This window comes from Nelusetta ayraudi, unplaced genomic scaffold, assembly GCF_046127955.1.
Source record: "Nelusetta ayraudi isolate G7.1 ecotype Tasmania unplaced genomic scaffold, CSIRO-AGI_Nayr_v1 ptg000082l, whole genome shotgun sequence".
NCBI lineage: Eukaryota > Metazoa > Chordata > Actinopteri > Tetraodontiformes > Monacanthidae > Nelusetta > Nelusetta ayraudi.
In genome coordinates, this window is record NW_027466132.1 from 2,158,598 (window position 1) to 2,185,555 (window position 26,958).

Genomic DNA, 26,958 nt, shown 5'->3' on the forward strand with positions numbered 1-26,958 from the left:
CATTTCAGAACAGCCAAGGCATAAAACTCTTACATATTTTGCGCATGAACCGAACATCCCAAGTGTCTGAGCAGAACTGAAGGCCGCGTTTCATAAAACCTGTGATCTCAACCGTGTTCCTCAAGTGACATGGAGACATCAAATAAGCTGAAAAAAAAAAATCAAAAGAGAAATTGCAGCACATCTGCCCCATAATGTCTGAGGCGGGCTTCCAATTCTTGCTTTTAGACACTTAACGCAGTGTGACAGTGAAACGGTCCTGAAACAAGACTTGGTAATCCTTCCTCTCGCCTCCAACTCTTGATCTGAGAGTTGAACTAATTTTCTGGAAAAAAAAACTTCCCAACTCTGAGCTGCTCTTTAAGCAGACAATCTGCACCGCCGACTCCTTTATGTTCCTCCTTTTGAGTGGAGCCTTGTGTGATTTTGCAGACATTTTTTGCGGCGCCTTATCACACGAGCGCGACTGCCAGCGCGGCTCACTTAAACGGTGCGATTATTTTTAAAGAGCTGATGCAACTGTCGGCAACATCGCATGAATGTGTGTCCCGCTCTCAAACCGCAGCGCGGGTAAACAGCGCCCTCTGCTGTCAGAACCCTGAAAACAGCTTTTTAACGCTTTTCCTTGAGTTATTTCTTATAACTTAAAAATAAATTACCACAGTGACAATTTGCCTCCTTTGGGGAAAAGTGTAGATTTTACAGAATTACATAATCAAATCTACAAAAAGGGCTAAAGACAAAAATAAAAAGCAGAAATTCAACTTTTTGACAGTTTTATTGACATGTGTATAGCGATTGTCTGTGCACCAAACAATTACAGGTTATGATATTAAAGTAATGCAAAACAGCTGTACATGACACAGGTTTATTTATTTAGTTTTTTTTTTTTTTAAAGGAATGCATTGTTAACTGTGAGGTTTAATACTGTTGTACAATAGGCATCTCACCTGCGGTGGGACAAGCTTATGGACTGAGGTTTGGTCATGTGACACGAGCGTCGACTGAAGAGCAATCTGATTTTAAAAAATGGAGCAAAAGTGAAACAAACTGTTGTTACGCTAAAAGAGGAAAGCACTAGGAAGATTTACAGAAACAAAAAAACTTGAGAAATAGGCAAAGAAAAATTGCATATGAACTCCAGGAGTGGTTAAAATGAAAAGTAGGAGTAGAACGGCATAAAACTCAGCTCAGTAACTAAAACAATAATAATAATAATAATAATAATAATAATAATAATAATAATAATAATAATAATAGTAGTGGTGAAAACTCACTGTGGGTGCTGCAACTCGCAACCACATGCCAATATTGGTGCATCCATCGCTGAATGTATTTTCTTCGGAAGCAGTACAGTTTGACTGGGTTCTTTAGCGTGCTGAGTAAAAGGCCAGCGGATCAAGACGTTTTCAGAACCTGTAGGTGGCGCTCTCTCAAGACTCTCTGTGGCTAAAGCCTGCACGTGGGGCTCCTAGTGGGCCCAGTGTATCAAATCACGACCTCCGACACCTTCAGACTGCCCTGGAGGCCGTTCCAGCGGTGAGTGTGTGAGGTCACTAATCCTGAGCTACAGCAGTTATCAACACAACACCATTCATTCATTCATCCTGCACACGGTGGCGCTCAAAACATTAAAGGTCCCATATTATAATCGTTGTCAGATCTGTGTTTCTTTTCTCCCCTTGGGTGATGAATTATCCAAGAAAGAAAATAAACAGAGATTCAGAAAACAGCATATTAGCCCTCTGTTTACAGCTTCCAGCAAAAAAGAAAAGAAAAAAGGTTTTGACTTCCTGTTCATTTAGATTCTTTGTTGGACCTTGCACTTGTTTGTGAGGGAACAATCCTGGCTGAGGTATTATTGACGCCCTTAGTGACATCACATAAGGCTGGCTTCCATAATATGAGACCTTTAAAATTTCCCACGAGTCAGACTCGATGCGAAAGCGTAGTGTGTGTGTGTGTGTCTGTGTGTGTGTGTGTGTGTGAGTGCGTGCGTGCGCGCGTGCGCACACTTTTATGCAGGTGTCCCGTTTTGGTGGAAGATGTTGGCATAGTTGTACAAAGTGGATTGAATTCACAACATGTCACGCGTCAAGTATGAGGATAGCGTCTCGTTCCCAATTCCTCTCTCCACAGAGACGAACGCCTCAGGGTCCGAGAGTCCGCTGCTTCAGGAGACATCTCGGGCCTCCGTCGCCGAGCCGTGCAAAGTAGTTTTTTTTGTGTGTGTTTTTTTTTTTTTTTAACTCCGAGTGCGGGTAGTCGTGTTCACACCGTGTTTACGTGTACGTTCAGCACATGCAAGCTAGATGGGTGGCGCCCCCCAAGGGTCGGGGAGGCCACATCAGTTATACGTCTCCCACACTTGAGGCTAGTGTTTCAAAATGATCCGACTCTGCTATGTTCACCGAGCTACGCCGTAATGTTGGGCTACAAAAATAGTATCACAATATAGACCATTCAATATGAGCACCACGGAAGGCTAAACATAGCCCGAGTATTTGGCTACATTCATTGTCTGGGCAACATTTGTTTTTTTTGTTTTTTTGTTTTGTTGTTGTTTTTTTAAATATCTTTACGGTAGCAGTGTTTTGTTTTTTTTCCTTTCCCTTTTTTCGTTAGACACAGTGTTGGCAATGTTTTCTCACTCACAAGCTCTCCTAGTCTACCGCACGATAATGCTCAGAAACACACACAACTTGCTTACACCAGAGTAACATCGGTTAACTCAAACCAGTTAGAAAAATAGCTGTTTTAATTCAACACTGAACATTTAAAACACGCCCACCCTCCCCTCCACCCCCCTATTCCCAACCCCTCCCCCGCTTCTTAACAAAATAATTTTCTTTAACAAAACGACACTTTGTTTTTTGTTTTTTGACACTCCATCAAACGTGGACCCTGTTTTTTCCCCCGCAGGACTCGGCCAACCGGAGGTGCGTTCAGGGTAACGTCAGTGAGCTGCGTCAACATGGCTGCAGTGTTCCTTCCTTCTGCTAAATCCTGCTGGATTTACACGACAGGGTGCCAGTGACCCAAATTCAGATTTTGAGACACGAGCTGAATGTGAAACATCAAAGCACAAGCAGGCGGAAAAAAAACCCGCCCGCCGTCAAGATCAGATTCATTCGTATGTGGAAATAGATCGGATATGAATCTTTTATCTGTCAATAGGCCTCCGGTGTGAGTGGACAGGTCAGGTATTACCTGGCACTGAGAGTTTTCCCCACAGTTTTTTTATACAGAGATGGAGTCGCATTACATAACATAGCTTACGTAACCTTCCATCCGAAATTTTGTTTCGTGATAAAAGACAAAAACAAACGAGGAAGTTTGAACTTAGAAGACGTTTGCTTGCTGATCAAATAAAAAATTTCTCTAGCCACACCCACAACTTTGTGGTCAAGCAGGTCATTTAAAGAGCTTGCAAATCTTGACACAGCAGCTGTCAGTGGGAGAGTCACTCAAAGATAGATGAATGAATGAAAGACAAATCAGAATTGGGCCTCTGGATCCTGCAGCGTAAATACAAGCAAAAGGTTCTCACACTCAACATCCTGTTACTCATCTTTATGCTTTGGTAACGACACACACGCACGCACACACACGCACGCACGCACATCACCATCACGGCAACTGGAAATGTCAAAAAAAAAAAAAAAAAAAAAGCCCACGACGTTGAACGCACCTCCGGTTTCGAGCCCTTGAACCTCAGTTTCTGCCACCCGTGGGGGGCGGGGGGCGACACTGGGATGAACGCAGTGCGGCATCTAGCTTATCTGAGGGAGTAAGAGTGGAAGAGTGGAGGAGTGCTGTTATTGCTGCTGAGAGTTGTGGAGTGAAGCCTTCACCCGATGAGATTCCCGGCCCCTTGTTTGCCCTCGGATGCTCGGAAAAACCGGGACTCCCGATGCCGAGGTGCAGCTCTCGTTTCACCTTTGCAGATTTCATCCCAGCCTTTTACCACACGAGAGGTCTCAGTCATGGGCTCCTCTATGCATAGACTCCCGACTAGAAGAATATATAAGAATAAAATACACTAATTGCATATATAAAAAATGCTTTATTACTCCCTTGGAACTGAAAAAGTTTTGCGATGAAACTATAAACCCGGCGGCAGCGCCGTGGATCCACCTGCCTGCTTGGCTCTGCTTATATCAGAAGGTTTGCGAGACCTGAGGCCAGACGGATGGAACGGCTGAATAAATGAGAAGTGCTACCACACGCTACGGCAGAAGGAAAACGATTGAAAAAAATAGAAGTACGAGTGCAAGTGTTAGTGGTTGAGCTGCAGCATTTCACGGTTACAGTAACGCGTCGTCGTCGGAGCGGAGAAGCAGTGAGGATATCAGGTTGGGAAGTGCAAGGAGGTGGCATTTCACCGAGGTAAGCGCGCCAGGACGCCGCGGCGGTCCTGCGAAAATCAAAAGGCCATTCCTTTTTTTACTCAAGTGCAAAAAATACGACCGGCTATTTCCATACCTGGATACTGGAGAACAGACGGGACGCCGCGCGTCGTCATCTGTTTGTTTTTGGGATTGTTGACCTGGCACCGCACGTGCAAAGAAAGAAAATCCGGCTGGAATGAAATACACTGCTAGCTAAAAGTTTGGACACACCCTGTGAATTTAATGTCTTGGCTTTCATTCCCCGGACTATTGACATTGCAGCTTCTCACTGAAGGCGTCAAAACTACGTATGAACACGCATGGAAACCTTTCATAAGAAGCATATTTGGAGTTATTTAACACGTTTTTCTATGCTGCATAATTGAAAGTGTCTTGCTCATATATTTGATGTCTTCAGTATCTATCTGCAGTGAAGAAAGTTGAATTGCATGAGAATGTGCGTCCAAACTTTTGACCGGTAGTGTAACTGCAAAAAATAGAATAAAACAAAAGAAAAGAAAAGAACTGCACCGGCGCACGCAGTCAGAGGCCTCAAAGCTGGAGCCACGTTAGCCTTGAAGCTAATGGGGCCTGCAGCCACAGGACTGGTCAGCTGACCGAGAACGGTACATGAACCTGCATCCAAGGACAAACAAGGGGAACCTTTGACCTCAACCTGTATTCACCAACCACGTCTGACAGTTTTTGGTGTGAGCGCAGCCTCGCTGTGAGCCGAGCGGCCGACTCACCCAGTTTCCCACTGGACACGATTCAACACTGGCGCTGTGAACGGAGCTTCGGGGCGTCGTCCCGTTGGTGTGACAGTGGGTTTTCTGTGTTACTGAGGGCGGCTAGTGGGCTTAGTGGGCTGGTGGGTTAGTCGATGGGCCCCTGGAAGATGAGCCGCGTCCAGCCGGGCGTGCTGAGGGCAGCGGAGCAGAAGGGGCAGATGGGCCGGAAGGCGTGCGTCCCGTGCGGGAGCGGCGTCTCCGCCCAGTACCTGGCTGTCCTCTCCGAGCACACGTGGCCGCACGGCACGAAGCTGTGGGTGGGGGCGCCGGCGTCCACGTAGACGGCGGGCTCGCAGCCCAGCCACAGGGGCACGTAGGGGCCCACGCTGCGGCACAGGGGGCACTCGCGCCGCACCGTGGAGCCGTCGCCCTCGCCGGGCTCCTCCTCCCCACCGCCACCGCCACCGCCGCCGCCACCACCACCGCCACCGCCACCGCCGCCGCCACCACCACCCACCTCGGACCGCTGGCCCCAGTCGTGGCGCCCGTGCACGTGGCCGCAAGTGAGGTAGACCCAGGGCTGGCGCTCTTCAAGGCTGAACGACAGGACACGAAAAAAGACGCAATTAAAACATTTGAAAAAAAACAAATAAAAAAAAAAAAAAAAAAAAAAAACAATTTTATCAATAAGGCCGGAACTCATCTGCGACACTAGACACATTAGCACGCAGATCAAAACGAACTCATGAGACGAGACCCCAACACACACGGCATTAACACTGAAAAAAGAAAAATTTTCTCATATTTCTGGTCTAAAATAAAGGTAACTGGTTAAATCCACAGGTAATTAATGAGACTAAAATAAATAGCTAATTCTGTTAATTCTGTTCATTGTTGAAAACATGAGATGCATGGCTGACACATAGCCAAATTAGGGTCGAACAACAAATAAATTCTGAAAGTTTGTAAGAGGCACTGTAAAATTTCACGACTTTTCGAAAACCTTCAGTTATTTTTACAAAATTCCATAACTTTTCCATGTTTTCCTTGAACCCTGGCTTTAACTGCTTCCATTTTACCCACCTGTGGCTGCGTGGCAGGCTGGGGAAGGCCAGCGTGCTGAGGCCGACGGGACACTGAGGCCTGGAGGCATTCAGCTCTTGGCGCAGCGCCTCCAGGTGGCGCAGAGTGGGAGCGCGCATCAAGCCCTCGCCCGTCCGCCACAGCAGGGTGGCGCCGCAGAGGTCCACTAGGGAGCCGTCGCGCAGGGCGCTGCTCTCGCCTTCCGCCTGCGTGAGATGACAAGACAAGAGGCTGAAGAAATCAGACTCAAAAAATGGAAGACAGAGGAAGCGCGAGGGGCTCGTCGGCTCACCAGTTTCCCTCTGCTGGGACCCGAGCGCGTCTCCCGCAGGGCGTACACGTCTCCGCACACTGAGATCTCCCTCCACAGACCCTGCTTGGGGTCCTCCGGGAAGCCTTGTGGGTGCATCACCAGCACCCCGTTGGTGGTCAGGCCATCCATGTGCCCGTCGGGGTTTTTCCATTTGGTTGCTTTCTCCTGAGCACAGACGAGATGGTGTGAAAAAAAAGAACAAAAAACGGGACTCGGCGTGCGTTCAAACGGTTCAAAGACATCGTTCTTAAAAACACTCATCTATAACTGCGTCAGGCGACTCACCCCCAGGAAGATGTTCTTGGAGGAGTCGAAGCCGGCGGCGTAGATGCGGGCGGTGTAGGGCGGGTGGCGCTCGCACACCACCCTGCAGGCGAAGCGCGAGATGGTGCTGGGGGCGATGGAGGGGTCCTCGCCCTCCTTGCCGCCTCCGGAGGTGTCCGTCACCACAAAGTCGATGGGGCTCTCGGTGGAGCGGCCGATCTGCGGACACGGCACAGACAGGAGCCAATGAGCTTGTGTTTCTTCATCACGTCTAGCGTTTGTACCATCACGAGCAGCTCCAGTAGAACCGAGGTGGTTCCACACTCAGCAAAATATTAATGCTTGTTATTACTCTATAAGAACAATAATTATACAGTAATAACATATACAATAATAACAAGCGTGTAACAACATCACTGTCACTGCCATTTTTGGTTGCTAAAATATTATGGATGCAAATATCAGTATCGGTACCGATAGCGGGGTTTAGTACTCTACTCATACTCGTAAAATACGTGACGCCGATACCAGTTGTTTATGTAGGTTTATGGCCATCTTGTTACATTTGTGTTTGTACTGCAGTGAAACTTGTTTGAGAAAAACATGCTGAGGAATGTTGTTCAAATAACAGAACATCTGTGGGGGGAAGAAAAAAAATCACTGTAATTCTATAATGTGTAATGGCCTTATTAAGTACTTGGTGTCAGTGTTGGCGAGCACTGAAATGCAAGTACTCGTACTTGACTTGATCTGGTAAAAGCGGTATCAGTTTATCCCGATAAAATACACATGTATTTTTATTTCAGTTTACAGTACAGTAGATACTGTCTGTCAATGTAGTTTTCTACAAGCTCAATCTTTCCTGCTCTTTGTTGTTGTTGTTGGAGATCTGGGTCACCGCTCGTCTGACAGCAAATAAATCTATTATTCTATTATAAGAGCAGAACCGTGCGGTTAAAAATAGTCTCAGCTTGCAATTTTTCCCCGCGCATGTCCCTTCCGCCGCCTTTTAACGTTTCACTTTGGGAACCAGAATAATTTATTCTGTACAGGATTCTTTCATGGCGTTACGTAAGAACATATTTTGGGAGGCCTGCCAGGGATTTTGCTGCCGTTAAACAGACGTCGACTTCAGGCAGATAAGTGGAGACGACCGCGTGAAGCCTTTGAGTTCACAAAAAAAAAAAAAAACGATACCTGGAACATGTCTGTGTTGTTGTCATGGCAGTACTCCACCACCACCGTCTGGTTGCGGGACAAAGTGAAGGAGATGCTGTGCTGCCCCCTGCTGTGGACGGCCTGCAACGGCAGCAAGGCAAGTTGAAGCGTTGCACATTCTGGGGGGGAAGTCCTTTATTTTCACAACATCTTAAAAACCATCAGTGCTGCAGCTCCATACGAGGGAAGATGTGACTTCAAGATTAGACAATGGAGTGGATCTAACATCATATTAGTGCTATTGAAATGGAATTTTCCAGAAATGTAATTTGTCTTCATTCGATTATGCATAGTTGCGAGCACACAGAAGAACATACGAACACACACACACGCAGTAGAGACGCAACAGTCATTACGTTAGTCATACATCCTCTGGCTTTTGTAATAAAAGACAAACAGGAGGGTCACAGGAAGGAAACGGAGATTACGCACAAATGGAACAGACACTCCACGAACACACACACACACACACACACACACGTACTTTGCTGTCCTGTGGCGTGTTGAGGATGTGCACGGCGCTGGGTTTGACGCCGTTGGCCTTGGCCCGTCGGTACAGGGCGAAGCGGCTCTTTCGCCGCCCGCGGTCTCCGCTTGGAAGGGAGCCATTGTAGCTGCAGGAAGAGCGCAAACGCGGATGAATTAAAAAGACGAAACACAAGCGGGCCGGACTGGGTCGGAGTGATCCGGATCCGTTCAAACGCGTCGATTTGTGATGATGATGATTCCCCGCTGCCATTTGTTGGGGGAAAGGGGGGGGTGGATTACGGCGCCATAAATAATGCGTCAAAGGCACTGAGTGAAGCGGCAGCAATTAAAGGTGTGAAACTGCACGTGTCTCTGCAGATGCACTGAACTGAGCGAGAGAAGCCACGTGTTGGTTCAGACTGAAGTGCAGCACTTCACTGGAAAGGAAACTACTGCTTGATTTCAGTCACTCACTGCGTCGTATTTAGAGATTTGGCTCATTGTTTTATTCCAGCAGCAGAGAATGGTTCTAAAATGACCTGCAAATTGTCCATTACAAACTGCATTCTCCTTGTAATCATTCCAAAAATTATTTTCTTGTCTTAACCCGAAGAAAATAAATCCAAAATACCATAATAGACGGATGCCATTCGTCATACTGAACCAGGGGTGGGCAAACTTTTTGACTGGTGAGGCCACAATCGGTTCTAAGATTTGACAGAGGGGCTGGAGCAGGTGCAGATGGATGAGGTGTTTTGGTGACCCACCTCATAGGAGGAAAAAAAATATAGAATAGGATGTAATTGACAATGACAAAAAAAGCATTAAAAATCTTTGTCTTTGAAGCCATCGGTATTTAGCAATTTTAAAACACTGAGAAAATTGATGAAATACAACAATTTTATGGCTAATTTTCTATGAATATAATTACTTCAAGTTAGGCGGGCCGGATTAATAAGCTTAATGGGCCGCACATGGTCCACCCGGCTGTAGTTTGCCCATGCCAGGACTAAATGCTAGTATAGCCGGCTTCATGATTATTTATCGACAATTATTTATTGCTACTCTTGTCGTTTCTGGCACCAGAACACTGCAGCGGACACGCAGGCCACCGGCCAGGAGCTGATCACTGTGCTTCTTCAATGCAACCCAATAGATGTTGAGTCAGGTTAAGGTCTGGAGGTCAACACGCTGGCCCTGGGCGATGTTTTGAAGAGTGACAGAAGGGCGGCTCTTGCCATTTCCAACGGGGCGCGTTTTACTTTTGACATTTTTCTCGGCGTGGAGCAAAGGCAGAAGATGTGAAGCGGGGGCCAAAGATTAAAAAAAAAAAGGCACGGGCGAGGAAATCAGCTTATTGAAAGAGAAAAGGTAGCGCACTGAGAGACGGGGAGAAGTCATCAGCCACCGTCAGCACTCTGGAGAGGAAATCAAGCACAAGGGGAGGAAATAAAGTACACAAAAAAAAAGGGCAGGTCGCCTGTGGACTGCAGGGGAAAAACACTGCGAGGGCAGTTGGAAGGCAGCCGAGGGGGAAAAGGCCAGTTGACGGCGTACGATCTGTCGAGAGCATCTCTGGTCGGCAACACGCAGCTGCGCACGTCACCGAGCGCGGCATAAAATATTCACTCCTTCTTGCCCCCGACACCGGGTTTATTTTTGTAGAGGCAGAGGCCACCGAAGAGACGCCGCCTCGGCCAAAACCAGCCGCTCAGCAAAAAAAACACTGGGAGGCCAGTTGGCAAAGGGGGTCCGGGCGATAGACGGAGGAATGCGACGGCGGCGGTGTTGAAAGAGGGTTACCAGGACGCCCTGGAAGCGGGAAAAAAAGGTGTGGGAGAGATAAACACAGCAGGAGGGGGGGGGTCCGAGCCGTACAAGGGGTGGGCACGGACCGAGGCGATCAGATGTGGCAGGCAGCCACGGCGAGAGATCACATCGCCTGCCAGTGGGGCAGCCATCGACCACACAGGGGCCATGTGACGCCACGCTGACCCTCACCGCTCGGACAACACAGGCGCGGCAAATGCGATACGGGGCAGGAAGCGGCAGAGGGAACAGGCTGTTCTTACACCGGATATCTGCCGTCAGAGGGGGCAACCTGCTACACGTCTGGGGACTGTTGAGTTCGGGAATGCGACACAGAGAAAATGACTCTAGTATCTGCGTTTCCATTACAGTTTTTTGCAAAAAAAAAAAAAAAAAAAAAAGAAATTGAGTCAGTGAGTTAAGCACGATTGCGATTTGCAGGTGTTTCCATTGAATGGTGTGAAGCGCATAAGCCGTATTTATGAATTACGTTTGACTTTGTTTGTTTACATTTGTTTGCTGTCAAGAATGGTTTGTTATTTTTTTCTCTTTGATTACTTGTAAAAAAAAATATTCCGTCTCCTCCTCCGTCCAAACATAACGCAACATTTTCACTTGGAGTGAACTGGTCATGTGACCCCGGACGTCACATCCAGTGACGTGTAAATGGGAAAAAAAGTGTTTCCATGACGCTTTTTGCGATACACCTCTTATGTCTGAAAAACCACCTCATGAGAGCATCAAGACCTTTTAGTGACATTTGAGAGGCTTTTCCAAGTTTAGGTGTTTCCATCAGCAGTTCTTTTTTTAATTGATATTTAGGTCTTGCGTAATTCTAGGGGTGATCAAAATGCAGTGAATGATGTTAAAAAAAATAGTCACATTTGCAGGGAGACACTCTATACAAATATGTAAGCGATTTATTGCATAAACTCACTAAAATACTTCAGGGTTTTCATTTGTAAGTATTCTTATTTACACACAAAACAGTTCCACTTTTAATTATACACATATTGCACCACTGTGTTTTAGAATTCAGGGCTCCTGCTGCTGCTGCTGCTGTTGTGACTTTACTCTGACGTCACACCTGGCTAGGAGAAAGACGTGAGATCAAGTGGAACGTCAGAAAAACACCGGCGTTGACATCGAGGCGGCCTTCTCCCAGAGCCCAGATGTTTGCACAGTCACACTGCAGCCACACGCTTTCTTGCAGCCAACCAGCCTGAGAGCAATTTATCTGTTTGATGGCAGAATCCAAAGTGACAACACGACTGCGGGGTGGCACGCTGTATGTGATGGAATGTACTCATTTGCTTGCTATATGATCTCGTACCACAAGATGCTGCTGAGTCTTAAATAGCTGGCCTTGAAAGAAAAAGTTTAATATCGTCCAACTGAATTAACTTAGGCGTCAAAATGACAGCAGAGATGGAGGTCGGTCTTTCCGTTTGACCCGACGCTTGTTAAAACACCACGCAGATGGCAGCATTACAGCATCACAGCTTGCGGAAAGAAAGACAAACGCACACCTGCACCGCTGCAGTTTGCCAGCGAATACAAACGGCACCTTTAATTCGTCTGACCGTGCATTGCGCAGCACATTGCAGAGCTGACTCGCGTGTTTCCGTCACACGGCCAAGCGAAACGTCAGACATCCGACGTGAAGCCATCTCATCCTTCAAGAGGTCGTGGGGGGCCTCCCATCCCGGCTCGGTTCAAAGTCAGACCGAGGAGGCGGCTCAACTAGTTAACATTCAGACGGACTCGCAGCCTCCTCGCTCAGCCGGCCGGCTGGGCCGGCAGTGGTGGTGGTGGGGGGGGGGAGAGATAGGCCATTGGGTCAGTTATCTTTGGCATACACAGGAAGCTCTCAGCACGGCTGGAGGGTGGGAGAGGCCTGTGTGCAAAGCCTTGGATATCACCGCGCGATTGTGGCATTTCCGGTCCCTGCAGACCGACCAACCGACCCCTGCCTGCCTGCACAGCATGATGGTGGTGGTGGAGCTGCAAGGGGTGGAAATGCTGTGAAAGCTGCCGGCCGTCAGCTGCACATCCTGCCCACACTGGGCGCTTGGTGTGTGCGACGAAGAGCAGACGAGAAGGGAAGAGGAGGGGGGCTTTTCTCACGCTTCTTCTTCCTCGCTGACATCATTGATCACCAGCCACGGCGGCGAGCAGGTTGCTGGCTGATAAAACAAGCAGCACGACTCAACAATATCAATGTCAATACTAAGGGGGGAAAAAAAAAAAAAAAACACAAAAACAATTCGAAACGCATCTTTTATTACCCCCTACCAGACAGTGATATCACCATCAGCCCCACTTTAGGAAATCTCGGTGCCAGCCAGGGGTATATGATGACATCATTGGGATTTTCAGTCTGAGCAATCTCCTACGCCTGCTTACAACCATTGATGAATAAGCGGCCACATCCGTAGTAGTAGCCCAGCCAGTGTGCGGGGCTCCGCGGTATAGAGCATCCCAACCCACCCCCACTCCCCTCTTTGTAAAAAATAAAAAATGAAATGAACACTTTGACGGGATGCCGCCACCGATGCAGACACAAAAGAATACGGGATGGCATCCGGAGCGCAAACTTAGTTTTGGAGCAGCAGCGGTGTGAACGCGTTGTACCGTGGAAAAAAAGAAAAGGGAGCACGGACGTGTTACTACGGCGGCATTTCCCGACAGAAAAATCACGTAAAAGTGGGCATCCTCCGTGGCTGTGGACGTCCAGCATCACGTCGAGTTTAACATGCGAACGGCGGATAGCGACCGTTTGATTTCACGACCGAAGCGTCCGTTCGGTTCCGTTCCTACGCGGCGCCGCCGCCGCTGCTGCTAGCGGATGAGGTTATTAAGTGAAGCGACTTACCCCAGGATGACCAGCTCTCCGTATTTTATCGGGTCTTTAACGGGCACATCATCGTCTCCGTCTTTTTTCGGCGAATTCATCAGACTGGGCTTCTTCTTTTCTACGAGACGGCCAACGGGAAGAAGAAGGAGTGGGAGTGGGAGGAGGAGGAGAAGAAGAAGAAGAAGAAAAGAAACCCGAGTCCAGTTGTTGTAGTAGTAGTGTTGGGATAAAACAAAGCTAACACACTCGGAACGAGTAGAGGAGGGGGGAGAAGTGATTTGAAAGAAGAGCCGCTCTATCAGAGTTTGGCCACAGTTTGGCAAAGTTTTCTGAGAAGTGTCTGGTTCTCTTTTATAATGTCCATCCCGTGAAGAAGCATCTTTTTCATAAATACATATATCGCTTTACAGCCGGTGTGTAAGCTAGCAGCCTTCCCCCCTTCGGGTCTCTGTCTGTTCGGGTAGCGCAGGGTACAACAACGGCGAGCGGCAGGGGGGAGTGGGCCGTACCATTCACGTAGGGGTGGACGTGAAGAGAAAAAAATGGCTGGAAAAATCCACAAAGATGCGCCTGTGCGCCGAACTTCGTGTGAGTTACAGGCGTGACTATGCAAAAAAAAAAAATACCATGGCAACCATAACACGTCGGAGAAGGTATTTAAATCTCGACTAGCAAGCGAGACTAACTAAGCACCGCCCCCCTCCCGCCCCGCAATGTAAAATGGACTCCGCCTCGACGAGACGCTGCCTCAGTCAGCGCCGTTGGAGTAATAATGATGGAATTTCGGAATTCACTGGAAGTTCCAACGTATTTGACGCTCAGGCAACGTTTAAAGTGAAAATACAAATCCCTGACCGGCTATTTGGTGTACCTAGCGTTTGGTTAGACAGTCTGACGTAAGTACATATCGAGGGGGGTGTGGTGAGAAAAAAACAAAAAAACAGGGGGATGTGGGTCACCGTTGGACCCAGACGAGACACCCGCTCTTCTCGTCTGCATCTCCATGTGGGATTGTGGGAGTGTGGAGACAGATGTAGGACGACTGGAGCCGTCAGTGTCTCTTGTCTGTCTGCGCGCGTTTGAGTCGGACGCGCGCGCACACGCGCAAATATTGGTTTGGCAATCGTTCTGTGAAGCTAACATTCGTTCCATTCATTTAAAGTTTTTCCTTGTTTGTTTTGTTTATTATTTAGAACCAAATCCAAACCTTTATCCTGCCACTAACTTTAACTGCACCAACACAAACCTCAGTTTAGACGACATACATACTCCTCTGAAGTTCTCCTTAGTCTTAAACTTTAAAACTGAGCTTAACAGCTAATAATAATAATAATAATAATAATAATAATAATAATAATAATAATAATAATAATAATAATAATAATGAAACCTCGTCTGTCTATATCGGAATATAAGGCGTGTACATAATACAGGCACACACCCAGTCCTGTTGTGTGTGCAGGGCACTCACCCATAACAGTGTGACCACAGGAGGGCAGTGTGTCGCGGATATAAAGTAAAACTTTGCAGACAAATGAGGCGTGTTAACGTGTTAACCCAGTATGTGAACACAACAAAGTCCACTTATCAGTTTCTCTACACCACAGTTCTACTTGTGCACTGACATCTGACACATGCTAGTTTTTACAGTTTGTGTCAAATTGTTGTTTCGTTTTTGTTCAACAGGTTTCAGGTAAAGTACGACTGCTTTACAAGGCCTGCAGCTCTGACATGTACAGAGGCCCTCTCGGTAAATGACGCATTATCCTGAACAACCTGCTTGGTCTTCATTGTTATTTCATGAGACAGCGAGCAAAGCCTTTGCTGCAGGCCTCTCAACTGGTGTCAGTAACAAAATCGCACTGTTCTGGTGAAGTAAGCGCAACGTGCTGCGACTTGCTCCCCTTCCGCAGGCAGAAATCGCCATGCAAGTGCCACGCATGTCGCTTACGTGAAGCGTCTGTTTGCTTCAATTAATTTGCAGCACAGTGATTACAAACCGATAATGGAAATGTTCCCACCCCACCTCCCACACACACGGAGATAGTACTGTAACTGCTTGGAGACGCATGAAATGGTGACGACGTACATGGGAATAAGACAAAACCAATCATGCAACCGCACTGGTGGGGCGTGAACGTGGGCTAAAATTAATTAAGGGAGTGAAGTGCCGTCTTTCCTCCTGAGGGTAAACAATTTCTGTGTGTACTGGCGGTTGTTTTCTCTGTCTAAACTCAGATACAACGCAGAAACTGGATGGACCAGATGTGTGTGTCTGCATGTGTGTGTGTGTGTGTGTGTGTTTGAATGAGTGCAACTTTTTTTCCTCCTACTCTGGGATTAAGGTCACACCCTCCTCGCTCTCTGCTCTTACATATCTCCCATTTTCTGGGCCTCTTTTCCGTCCTTCAATTTTTTTGCCTTTATCCTTTTGGCCTAATTGCAGCAGCAAACTTGGAGGTCTGGCCTCCAACGTGCACGAGGAATGCAGAGACTGCGCCCGCTTAATTTCGTGTTGTTCATTCTGAGCTATCAGAAGAGAAATGTGGAGGTTTTGTTTTTTCTAAATCGGGGGGGGGGGGGGGGGATGCTTTTCGCTGATCAAAATCCACTGAAATGAGAAAGGAAGATTTTTTTTTTCTTGTGGAGGCAAACAACAACAACAACAACAAAAATAGATCACACAAGTTTAGCAAAATCATACAAATTTGATTACAACTAACAGTTTTCACGTTGACCTCTACAGTCGGGCCAATTCTGCGACATTCCTGCTGAGCCGTCTTCTTTTTTCTTGTCAGTGACGATTTTACTGCGTGCGACACCTTTGCCGCCGTGCACTGTACGCACGGGATGCAAGCAGGTGGCGCGCACACGCACAGCGACAAACCGCTTTGTGCCAGTGGAGCCATTGTTGGTTTGCAGATCACAGATCAGATTGTGTGCCTAATGGTGAACATGTGGAATGTATTACGGCCGCTGTAATAATGCATCTTTTGGCAGGCTGCACTGACGTCAAGCAAAACATATGTCTCTTTTGTGTGTGTGTGTCTGCGTGTGTGTGTGCGTGCGTGTCAGCGGGTGTTAGTCAATGATCTGCTTTAAAGGCTCAACGTCTAACATTTATAGTAATTATGCCAACACAAAATGGATTAAATTTACACTACCAGTCAAAAGTTTGGACACACCCTATGAATTTAATGTCTTCGTTTATTCTCATGACAATTGACATTGCGGTTTCTCACAGAAGGCATCAAAACTACGTATGTAACACACATGGAATTATGTAGGAAACAATAAAAGTGTAAAATAACAAACACATTTTATGTTTAAATCCTTCAAAATAGCCACCTTTCATGAAAGGCATATTTAGAGTTGTTTAACGTGTTTTTCTGTGCTGCATAATTACATATATCTTGCTCATATATTTGATGTCTTCAGTAGCTATCGGCAGTGTAGAAAGCTGTAAAGATGAAAAACGAAATTGCATGAGAAGGTGCGGCCAAACTTGACTGTTAGTGTACAAAAATTGTCTACACATTGATGTATAAGGACACTAAAATAGCCTCCACGTTGATTTACAAAAAACTGCTCCCTTTCATAATGAGGCATCCGAATGGTGCCATCAGTAACTTAACACATGGATCTGCTCTGGGTTTCGTGGTTTTAGTCCTGACACACAGCTGTTGCAAGAAGGACGTCAGCTCACGTGGGGCGTCAGAAAAGAAGAAGTGGCCACTTTATTAGGTGCACCTCGTCGGAAATGTGTGTTTAATGAAGTGGCCGGTGAGTGTACATAAACTCTGGCTTGTTTCTCCTGTTGCACATTTGTCTAAATAAACAGGTGGCAACGTCAAAATGAACACACACATATAACACACACACAGCTCTATGGCGTGCTTTTTCTTTTTAAATTGATTAATATCCAGGACGCCAGTCAGCATCAGGGGCAAGAACACACGAGGAACCGTCAGGTGACTGGAAACACACTCTGCGAGGTGCCGAAGCAAAGACATTTTAAACCACTCAGATGTGCTACAGCCATCTGCCGCCGAGCCTTTGTCAGCGTTGCCATAGAGAAGTGGGCAAATAAAGAAATGGCATTTCTCTAATTCCAACCGCCGGTAGTTTCGGGCGCAGGCTGCCGGCTGATGTGAGACTCCTGATACTGCAACATTCCAAACACAGCAGAAGCAACAAATGTATTAAAATCATTTCGTGGGATGAGTGCGACGTGCTTCTGCTCTAAATATGAAGTCTTCTCGCCTGTAAAATCGGCAGCCGCCTTTCATGGACGCACAAGTGCACACACGCCTGCAAGGTCTGCGCCTCTGTGTGTGTGTGTGTGTGTGTGTGTGTGTGTGTGTGTGTGTGTGTGTGAGAGAGAGAGCGAGACAGCACTGTCTCTCTGTGCTTGGCAGGAAGGTAGACTCCGACCGACAAGTAGCAGGTGAAACAGTGCAGACAGAGTCGCAAATTCCCATTATTTGTGTGCACTGGAACACAACAGACCCGCCTCGGTGATTTGGGACTCCCTCCTGGGAAGACTAATTGCAAACAGCAGCAGGTTCTGTTGCTAAACACCAAAAATGGACGAGATTCCAAACATGGCACTTGATTCTTGAGTAGATAACAGCTTTCCTGGACGCCAGCCATGCAGTGTTTAGCAGTTGCAGTTTTTAGTTTTGTGAATTTTTGTACGCTTTGCATTTCACAACAATACTGTTGGACGTAATATCGGCTTTTCTTTCCTACTGCCCACAGTTCTTTTTTTTTTTTTTTTTTTTTTTAGGCCAGCAGGTCATTGAGCAATACAAGAAACAATGACGTGACATCATGTGAGGAGCATGAGGTCATTCGAAGACCTCACAGAAGGAATTGAATCAGCCAGAGGTGGAGCAGAAAGGGCCGCTGGATGCCTGACAGGCTCGGCCGGGAATTTTTTTTTTTTCTCTCCAATACACTGTCCAATTTAAAATGACATGAAAAAGGCTTAAAAATAAAAGAGGGTCAGAACGCTCAAGGGAAGACATCAACTGTAATATTTCGATGATTAGGAAACATTCAGTTTGAATTTAAAAATCCATCCAACCTTTTTCTATCACTGATTATACTGCAGCTGCAGCTGCAGTTGTAGAGATGCTGGAATTAATCCCACACACAGGTAGAACACGCTAACCCCACTCAGAAAGCCCCCCCCCCCCACGCCACACACAGAACACAAGTCACCCAACAACAAGGCAGCACCTGCCACCAACAACCTGCCACGCAGCGGGAGCAGGTGGCTCCTCAGACGGGTCATTAACAGGGAGGCCGGTTATTTTGGGATCCAGCGTTGTGTGTTATTTAGGGATGAAAGTTGTGTTTCTATTTTGGTGGCGTGCGTGAGCGAGCGGGAGGAGGCCACCAGCAGGCCGCCAGCGGAATAGACGCGACATTTGGATTAATTGGCTCCCCGCTCGGTCTGACAGGGTTCAGCAGCCGACTGATTAATAATTACACATTGTGCGCGTGCGGCGGCCTTTGACCCGACTTAGGCCTGTTTTTCTATGTTTTTTTCTTTCTTACCACTGCAGCATTCGAGGAATGTGTCTGTGCCTCTTGTTGTTTTCTTGTCTTTTTTATAACCACCCCTCAAGAGCAGCAGTAGGAGACAGAGACATGAGTGACGTCGGCCACAGAAAGTCACTTCCAGACGTACGGACCCTATAATTTTCCTTTGGGATAAGATCAGCGCAATCCTCTTGAGCTCCGGTTCAACTCTGTCGTTGCCTCATTATCATCATCATTATGCTTATTATGAGATTATTATTTGCTTTTCACGAGCGTTTCAGTCTAGTACAAAGCGGCTGCCTGGCTCGCAGGAAGGCGCTGCACATGTCACTTCCTGTCAAGTACGAGAGTCGACACAAATCAGAGCGCACCGGGTCCTGATCTCTGGTGGGAAGCGACGCATGTTGCTTCCTTTTTAATCGATGTCCGTTGAAAACATGCTGAAGCGACAAGAGTGGTTCTTTCCTCCTGCTGGACCAGCTTCCTGTTCATTGGTTCACAGTTTGGGAGACTGGTTTAGAGGTGATTTTTAGAAAGATTTAGTTAAAGTGAACTAAACTTGCATGTCAATTTATGGTGATTTTCCCTCCTGTACTGCGCTTGCTTAACGCAGGCGCGGGTTATACTACATGTAAAAACAACAGACTGAGCCACCAGTAATTGCATGTGAGCCTGTTGCACATCCCTCCCACAGCACAACCTCTTCGCCAAATGCAAACACGGGCCTCAGGCTCCCTGTAATTATTAGCACATTGTCTTAGACGGGTAGGAAAAGCGCAATATGCAACAGACTCGGGGAGGCTTTCAGATGGCTGCAAGCTGAATGTCACACCGCATGTTGGTTTTATTAGCGGTGCAGAGTGGCCTCACGACGACCGAGGGTCTGAGCTGTCCCTGTAGTTCCTCCGCGCTTGTGAGTCAGTAGTGGTTTTGACGGGAAATTCCTGTGAAGATAATCATCCAATCGATGAACGAGGTGGTTTGTGTAATACCAAGCGTGAAACCGTGTCGCTAGGCGTATCTTTCACCTCGGTGAACTCAATGTAATCTGGTGGTGCAGCAGTGGACGTGTGTGATGGAGAGGAACTTAATAGTGCTCAGAGTTGCCCACCAGGCCTCTAAAAAAAGGGGAAGTGCCTAAAGGCTAATCGGTTAGCGTGGAAGAGTTAACAAAGTGTAACAGGTTGTGTGAGTTTTACTTGTCATCATTGGTTCGGTTTACACATTTACCTTTGAGCCATGTTGAGCTTGTGCTAACATTTGTAACACCCTTTGATATGACATGCTACTAATTAATCTTACAATGGTTAAGCCTCATGACTTCACTCTGTTACAGTATATGTTTTATTCACCACTGCAAATAACATGTTAGCTTAGACCAGTGTTTCTCAAAGTGAGTCCGGCGGTGGCCAGTGTTCTGTTGTTGTGCACTTTTGGCTGTAGAATCGTTCCGCGAGTAGCTGCGGAACGATGGTGTCGTCCACGCCAGACTTGAAGCGCGGTGCACCTCTGCGGCCGGCTGGCGCCGTGCAGCGACCGTTTCGGCGTCTGCTCTATTTTCTTTCTAATGCGCGAGCGAAAAAGCCACAGGGCAATGAAGAGTTTTCCAGCGCTGATAGAACGTTAATCAAACACCTTTGCATCAGTACGTCATCTACGCCGCGACTGGCGCCATATTAGGACTTAGAGCACGCAACGCTCAACGTCATCCCGTGTGGCCGGTAGAAAATGTGATGTTGTCGCATGACTGATGTTGTTGATGTGGTCAATTTCATCAAAACAAGACCCCTTCCTCCAAGGTGGGGCGTGACAGAGAAAGTTTGAGAACCACTGGCTAAAAAAAAAAATTAGGAGACAGCCAGAGGAGGAGCTTGATAGCCTGGTTTAACCTAAACAGAATGCTAACTTTGCTCTTTATTGAACAAGGGCTCCTGTAAATAAGTAAGCTAAATGCTACTGAACTAGACTTGCTGTTCCACCTCATTTGCTGTTTTTCAGCTAGGCAAAGCTAACTGTCTGTGTGGCTGCATTGGTTCTATCATCACCTCCTAAACTTTGAACAAGAATGTCATGGAACGTCACGAGTTGAGCAGTAAACACAAAGCATTGCATGTAGCGTGTCACGCAAGCGGCAAAAAAAGTGCCAGTACCAACATTAGCACACGACCAGTCAAAAGTTTGGACACACCCTATGCATTTAATGTCTTTTCTTTCATTCTCATGACTATTGTCTATGCAGTTTCTCAATGAAGGCATCAAAACTATGTATGAACACACATGGAACTATGTAGGAACCAATAAAAGTGTAAAATAACTCAAACATGTTTTATATTTAAATTCTTCAAAATAGCCACCGTTCACAAAAAACATTTAGAGTGTTTTTCTTTGCAGCATAATTACATATATCTTGCTCATATATTTAATCTATCTACAGTGTAGAAAATTGAAATGCTAGTGTTTGTCCTAGCAAATTGAAGCTAGCTAGTTAGCTGGGTCTCAGCTGCAGTAATGGCAATTTTTTTATTAACACACTGTACATCTGTATCTTTAGCCTCTTGGCTGGCTAACTTTCAAACACACTCGCTCAAACATGAGGAGAACTTTCAGGACGAGTCTCTCTGGCAGTGCTTCATTTAGCCTTTGACTCGTCGAGTTAGTAAGTGTAGCATAGCGTCTCTTAACTCCTCATCTCTGTGGAAACGTCGTGGGCAGTGGCAGACGGTGACGGCCTGAGTTGGGATTTACTGAACAAAAAAAAAAAAAAAAATTGTCCAAAATGTGTCTTGCATAATAGTGAGTGATATAGAGAGGATTTTGAGATTTAAGTTCACAGCCAGGTTAAAGCTCCAGCACGACAAAAAACACATTGTACGTTTCCTGCTTTTGCTGAATGAAGAACTGTGATTAAAGTCAAAGACGGCGCCTGAGTAAACAAATGACAAGGGGAACTGCCATTGAACTCCATGTGAGAGTATTGTTAGCGACCCGCCCTCTCTGTACTCTGTACAATAGTGCGGTCCTTCCCCCTACCCAGCAGCATACAATGGCAGTGGTCTCAGGCTAAAACCTGGAGCAAGCAGGTCGGCCCCGGGGGCCTTTCATTCACATCCAACACTTCCGCATTTCCGCTTTCACTGAGAAACCGTTTGCAGGGGGAAAAACAACCGGGGTCCTGATGATGATCGTCGTCGCATTGTGTTGTTCACAATCACAACATCCAGGAAACTTGCATACTTGGAGATGCTCCAAGAGGCAAATTCCTGCTGACGTGGAACACAAAATATAAGGACCAAGATGAAAAAAATAAAGAAAAAAAAATAAATCTCAAACGGTTCTTTTTAAACTCGTGGGACCACAGGTGAGTCTGACAGCAGAGTGCGCCCAGCATGTCTGCTGCCAGGGCCGCACTGACAGCTGTACAAAGGGCCCTCTGACGTGTGCAGCATGATTCACAGGCTCCACCGGCGCTGATGTAACATCAGGAGCCGCTCGAAGACTCCCGCTCACTCTGTTCCACGTCTCACATCATCCCCCGAAGTCGTAGCAGCACGACTGTTTCCATGAACGGTCTAATTGTTTGGCCGAACAAGATCGTACTTGACGCCTCGACTCGACTGTTCAAACAGGGCGGGTTTTGGTCTGTTGGTTGGTTGGTTGGTTGGTTGCGACGTGGTTGATGTGAAAGTGCAGGACATTCCTGTTATCGGGGTGGCCGATCTTTCCAGTTTCAGGAGAGATAAGCAGCCCACATCCACCCCTCACCTCTTCCCCACCGCGGACCCATCAGCCTCTCCAACACAAGCAACAGGTCAAACTTCACGGCAGCGAGTCTCAGAGCAAACAGCATATGGCCAAAGAGAGCAAACACACAGAGGAGGGGAGGGCGAAGCATTCCTGCACACAAATTCCTGGACTGTGACACTTTGGGAATTGTGCCTTTGTAACACAGTGAGACAACCTGAAAAGCCGATCCCTGGAAATTTCTGCAAGATTTGTTTCGTAACCGCTGCTGACACACACTCAAGTAAAAGTAAAGTTAAAAGAAAAAACAAGAGCAACCACCAGAATGATATTTTTCGGCGCAGTGACGCACTGTCATTGAAGGTTTTTTTTTTCCCCTTTCCTATTCTCACTGACAGCCACTTTCAAACCGACAATTTCCATGACAACTGTTTTCTCCTTTGAAGCGTTTCCTGACTTCACGCCGGTGATGTCACCCCCTAGAATTCACACGCACGCTTTCACCGCTTGCAGGCGGGGAGGTGAGCTTACAACCGCTCTGCCGTTTTCCTGCCTCTTGCTCTCAACCAGTGCAGTGTCACTTTGAAACCTTAGGGTGAACTCTGGGGACTGTCCGGGGGGGGGGGGGGGGGGGGGGGGGGGCGATCTGAGTAAGGCGGCACATTTTTATATGAAAAGAACATCTATATTGTAGCCATATGTGTAAATCTTTGTGTTTTTTCTTCTTCCCCCTGACCACATTTCAGCCTTGTTAAACTGACACCTGGCACTTACCCACGACAAAAATAGCGGTGAACATCCTGTTCCTCCATTTCAGCTTAAAAGTGTTTCTACTTTGTTTTAAGTAGGCAGAGGCCGAATATGGGTTCATTTCTGCTACTGGTGGGGGAGCGACACTGTAGAGGCACTGGTTTACCTGACAATCACAACCTCGGAAACTAGAAACCTCATCACTTATTGACAGGGCGGCCGACTCACACCAGAAGAGAAGCAGGCCGAGGACTCGCTGAACTTCACAGTTGGTCCGTCTCTGATAAAACATCCCAACGCCCCCAAACTTTCACTTCCTCTTTTTTTCATTGGCGGCTCTCAACTTTTCAGAAGTGAAATATTGCGTTTCTCCTGCCCCTGATCGGATAATACCAGCTCCTCCCCCCATTTTGTTTTTTTCTTTTTAAAGAAAGCACATCTCTATTTTACAGATCTGTATGTATATATATTTTTATTGTTGCAGGATAGCAAAAAGACCAAAAAATGAGCAGTATCGATGAGCTAAGAATGCACTTGTGCGTGTGTGGTTGTGTATCTCCGTAATTGAAAAGTGTTCAGGGAGACAGGAATGATGGGTACAAAGTGGAAGGATGTATAAGATGGCGTGAATCATTACACAAGCACCTAAAATAAAGCTGGTGGGGGTTGGGAAGGCTTTTTCTTTTCTTTTTTCTTTTTGCTGGGGTCCAAAAGTCAGTCACAGGAAAACTAAAATGTGCACAGCCAGCTAGTTGCAGCCACCACCCCCACCCTGACACACACACACACACACACACACACACACACACACACACACACACACACACACACACACACACACACACACACTCCCAAAGTGCAAACTCAACAGTTGAGTCTTCTGCCACAGTGACTGCTGGGATTTTTTTGGGGGGCACCTGTGGTGCCGCATAAGGCAGCTGAAACTACAAACATCCAACAGCGATGGAAACCCTGGAGGTAAAACTTTGAAGTTTAGTCGCTAGAAATAAAAAGCATCTTTTTTTCTTTTTTTTCCAAAGTCACAGTGTGAGCATGAACATCCGGCTTCCACAGTGTCTTTCAAAGGACTCACCAACAGCTGACAAAAGCAGGTACAAAGACATTTCCTCAGTCATCCCAGTACAATCAATTATGAAAACATTTTTATTCTTTTTTTTTTCTTTCATCTTTTAAAGATCCTAAACATATCGTAGCATCATACACATTCTTACAAAAACAATCAAGAGGCAGCTGGTGCCATGAAAATTGATATGCTGATGTTGTTGTATTTAAGGTTTGTGGATTTTCCCATCGTCCTGATAAGCAGCTAGGTCGTGGGAATACTCAAAAGGTGACGCTAAAGAAGAAGAGCGTCTTAGAAGTCCCCTGGAAAGAAATTATACACGAGATAATAGAGGAAAAGAAAGCAAAATTTACAAAGAGCTTGACAGGAAGTTTAAACTTAAGGTATATTTAAATGGTTCTGATTATACAGATTGTAACCAAAAGGAAAAAAAAAATGAAAGCAAACCGACAAAGAGGGAAATGCTTCCTCTTGTTTAAATGAAGTTATATTTAAATCATTAAAAAAAGAAAAATAAGAGAAAATATAATTGCTTTTTATTTGACTTGGGTACAGACACTGTGGTATCAATTGTTCCAGATTGCATCCTTTAAAATTCTTTCACGTTCTCAGCTATTTCTTCTGCCTCCAAGTCTTCAGGCTGGTGATGTCGAGGAAAAAAAAGACATTAAGACTTGTAGTTTGAGGTGAGCCAGGTCAGCCCCTCGAATAGTCCATCCCCTGACGTTGCGCACGAAGGCTGGACGTACCAATTCCTATCTCTGATCCTAGTCAGGCCCAGCTTCTCCTGGATCTCGTGGGGCTTCATGGCGTCTGCGAGGTCTTGCTTGTTGGCGAAGACCAGGATGATGGTGTCCTTCATCTCTCGGTCATTGATGATCCGGTGGAGCTCCTGCCGGGCCTCGTCGATCCTGTCCCTGTCGGCGCAGTCCACCACGAAAATCAGGCCCTGGGTGCCGGTGTAGTAATGTCTCCAGAGCGGCCTGATCTTGTCCTGGCCTCCCACGTCCCACACGTTGAACTTGACATTCTTGTAGGTGACCGTCTCCACGTTGAAGCCGACGGTGGGGATGGTGGTGACGGACTGTCCCAGCTTCAGCTTGTAGAGGATCGTCGTTTTGCCAGCGGCGTCAAGTCCGAGCATCAGTATTCTCATCTCCTTGTTGCCAAAGATCTTTGCCAAAACTTTTCCCATTGTGCGTTATGTGCATAAATTCTCAGCGGGAGGAGGGAAAACGAGGAGCACTCTTAACAGAGCAGAATGTTTGTTGGTTGAATGAAAGAACAACAACAAAAGATACCAGAATGAGGCAGGTGACTTTCACAGTAAGCAACGAGTCTCAAGTCCTGGCCGATTTGGGTGGGGATGTATGTTCATGATCCAGTGTCCTCTGATGTATCAAGAAAAAATTACATCCGTCTCGAATCACACTTCCGATCGTAAAGTCTCCTTTAAAGACCAAAAAACAAAAAACAAAAAAAAAACTGTTGCTTTTCAGTCAGACTCGATACAGGACAACTACTACACAAATCAGGCCCTGACCGAGCCCGTGATTCCTACTTCCTTTTCGGCTGCCGGCTGTCCACACTTTCAAACAAAATCCCCTCGAATGGATCTTAAAAAGCGCGCAGTTTCGATTTCAAAAGCAGAAACGCGCTAAAAAAATAAATAATTGGGAGGCTCCTGGGTCCGGGACATCCAACAGAGGAGGAGCGCTTAAAATGTCATTGATTCATCCGACTTTCGCCTCTACCCCTCCTGTGACACAAGAGAAGGGAGGGGTGTTGGTACAGAGGACAACTTTGGATTCGAAAAAATACTGTCTCGGCACAATCGAAGGGCGGCAAAAGGCGGAAATCACACGGCGGAATGTTACCTGCGTTGCGCGGCGTTCGCCCCTACGGTCCCCCCGGCCAATTCGCCCCGATCTTGCCGCCCTCTGGCTCTCGTCTCGCTGCTCTCCCTCCCTCTTCGGCCGTTCAGTCACGGCGGTGGCGGTACTGTGTTACCGGAAAAGGTGCGGACCCGGATCAGCAGCCACTTCCTCTACTCTGCTCACGCACCACGGGGGCTTCGTTCAAGGACCTCACCATATGCTCGTATATCACAGTTCCAAGGGTGGAACGTAGAACTTTGCGTTATGGAACGAAATCATTTATAAAGCGCTTTCTGTCAACACTTATGCTGTACCCACCTTTGCATAAAGGCTTATTAAGAGGCATAAAAAAAAATTGAGAACGACCAGAGAAAGGGCGAACTTATCACTGACACGATCAGCAACCTGCTAAGCAAGCGTTTGCTAGCTATTTTAAATAAGTCGCTGATTAAAATGTGTGGATACACCTTTTGGGTTATTGTTTTAAGGGATAATCTACAATGTGATTTAAAGTAAGGCGCGCACAGAACACTCATGTCAAAATTCCGCCCGCGCCTAAAGTAGTCATACGCCATTTCGCATGCGCAATTTCATACACGAAAACGCCAAAGAGCCGCGTATCGGTGTTACGGCGATTTCCACATGCCTGGTGAGAAATTCACCCACGCACGAGACAAGAACGGAAACAGTCGACCAGACTTTTATTGTGTGTGTGTGTGTGTGTGTGTGTGTGTGTGTGTGTGTGTGTGTGTGTGTGTGTGTGTGTGTGTGTGTGTTTTAATGTTTGGAACGCTGACTTTTTAAGTCAAATTCTGAGTTCAA

General features: G+C 46.7%; 2 protein-coding genes across 3 annotated transcripts; both read right to left on the reverse strand.

Annotated features, from left to right (window-relative positions):
* Window positions 1-759: 759 nt before the first annotated feature.
* LOC142900325 (E3 ubiquitin-protein ligase pellino homolog 2) lies at window positions 760-13,532 on the reverse strand. 2 transcript variants are annotated; one of them, XR_012928880.1, is made up of 8 exons: window positions 13,153-13,386; window positions 8,485-8,614; window positions 7,980-8,081; window positions 6,804-7,001; window positions 6,498-6,683; window positions 6,206-6,411; window positions 5,141-5,718; window positions 760-3,782 (listed from the first exon to the last, which is right to left on the reverse strand). XR_012928880.1 is itself a non-coding variant. In XM_076044543.1 (7 exons), the coding sequence occupies exons 1-7, from the start codon at window positions 13,230-13,232 to the stop codon at window positions 5,268-5,270; spliced, it is 1,353 nt and encodes a 450-aa protein (XP_075900658.1). In that variant the 5' UTR covers window positions 13,233-13,532; the 3' UTR covers window positions 760-5,267. The 2 variants fall into 2 exon arrangements, 1 of the variants encoding a protein (XP_075900658.1); XM_076044543.1 differs by having other exon boundaries at window positions 760-5,718; window positions 13,153-13,532.
* Window positions 13,533-24,316: 10,784 nt separating this feature from the next.
* arf6a (ADP-ribosylation factor 6a) lies at window positions 24,317-26,707 on the reverse strand. Its single transcript, XM_076044701.1, has 2 exons — window positions 26,137-26,707; window positions 24,317-26,018 (listed from the first exon to the last, which is right to left on the reverse strand). The coding sequence occupies exon 2, from the start codon at window positions 25,452-25,454 to the stop codon at window positions 24,927-24,929; it is 528 nt and encodes a 175-aa protein (XP_075900816.1). The 5' UTR covers window positions 25,455-26,018; window positions 26,137-26,707; the 3' UTR covers window positions 24,317-24,926.
* Between the last annotated feature and the right edge of the window lie 251 nt (window positions 26,708-26,958).

Bases quoted from the DNA above. Each gene is read 5' to 3' on its own strand.
- LOC142900325 (XM_076044543.1), bottom strand. From the start codon at position 13,232: ATGAATTCGCCGAAAAAAGACGGAGACGATGATGTGCCCGTTAAAGAC. The intron at 8,082-8,484 runs GTACGTGTGTGT...CTGCCGTTGCAG, and splicing joins ACACGCCACAGGACAGCAAA to GCCGTCCACAGCAGGGGGCA. The intron at 6,412-6,497 runs GTGAGCCGACGA...CATCTCACGCAG, and splicing joins GTCCCAGCAGAGGGAAACTG to GCGGAAGGCGAGAGCAGCGC.
- arf6a (XM_076044701.1), bottom strand. From the start codon at position 25,454: ATGGGAAAAGTTTTGGCAAAGATCTTTGGCAACAAGGAGATGAGAATA.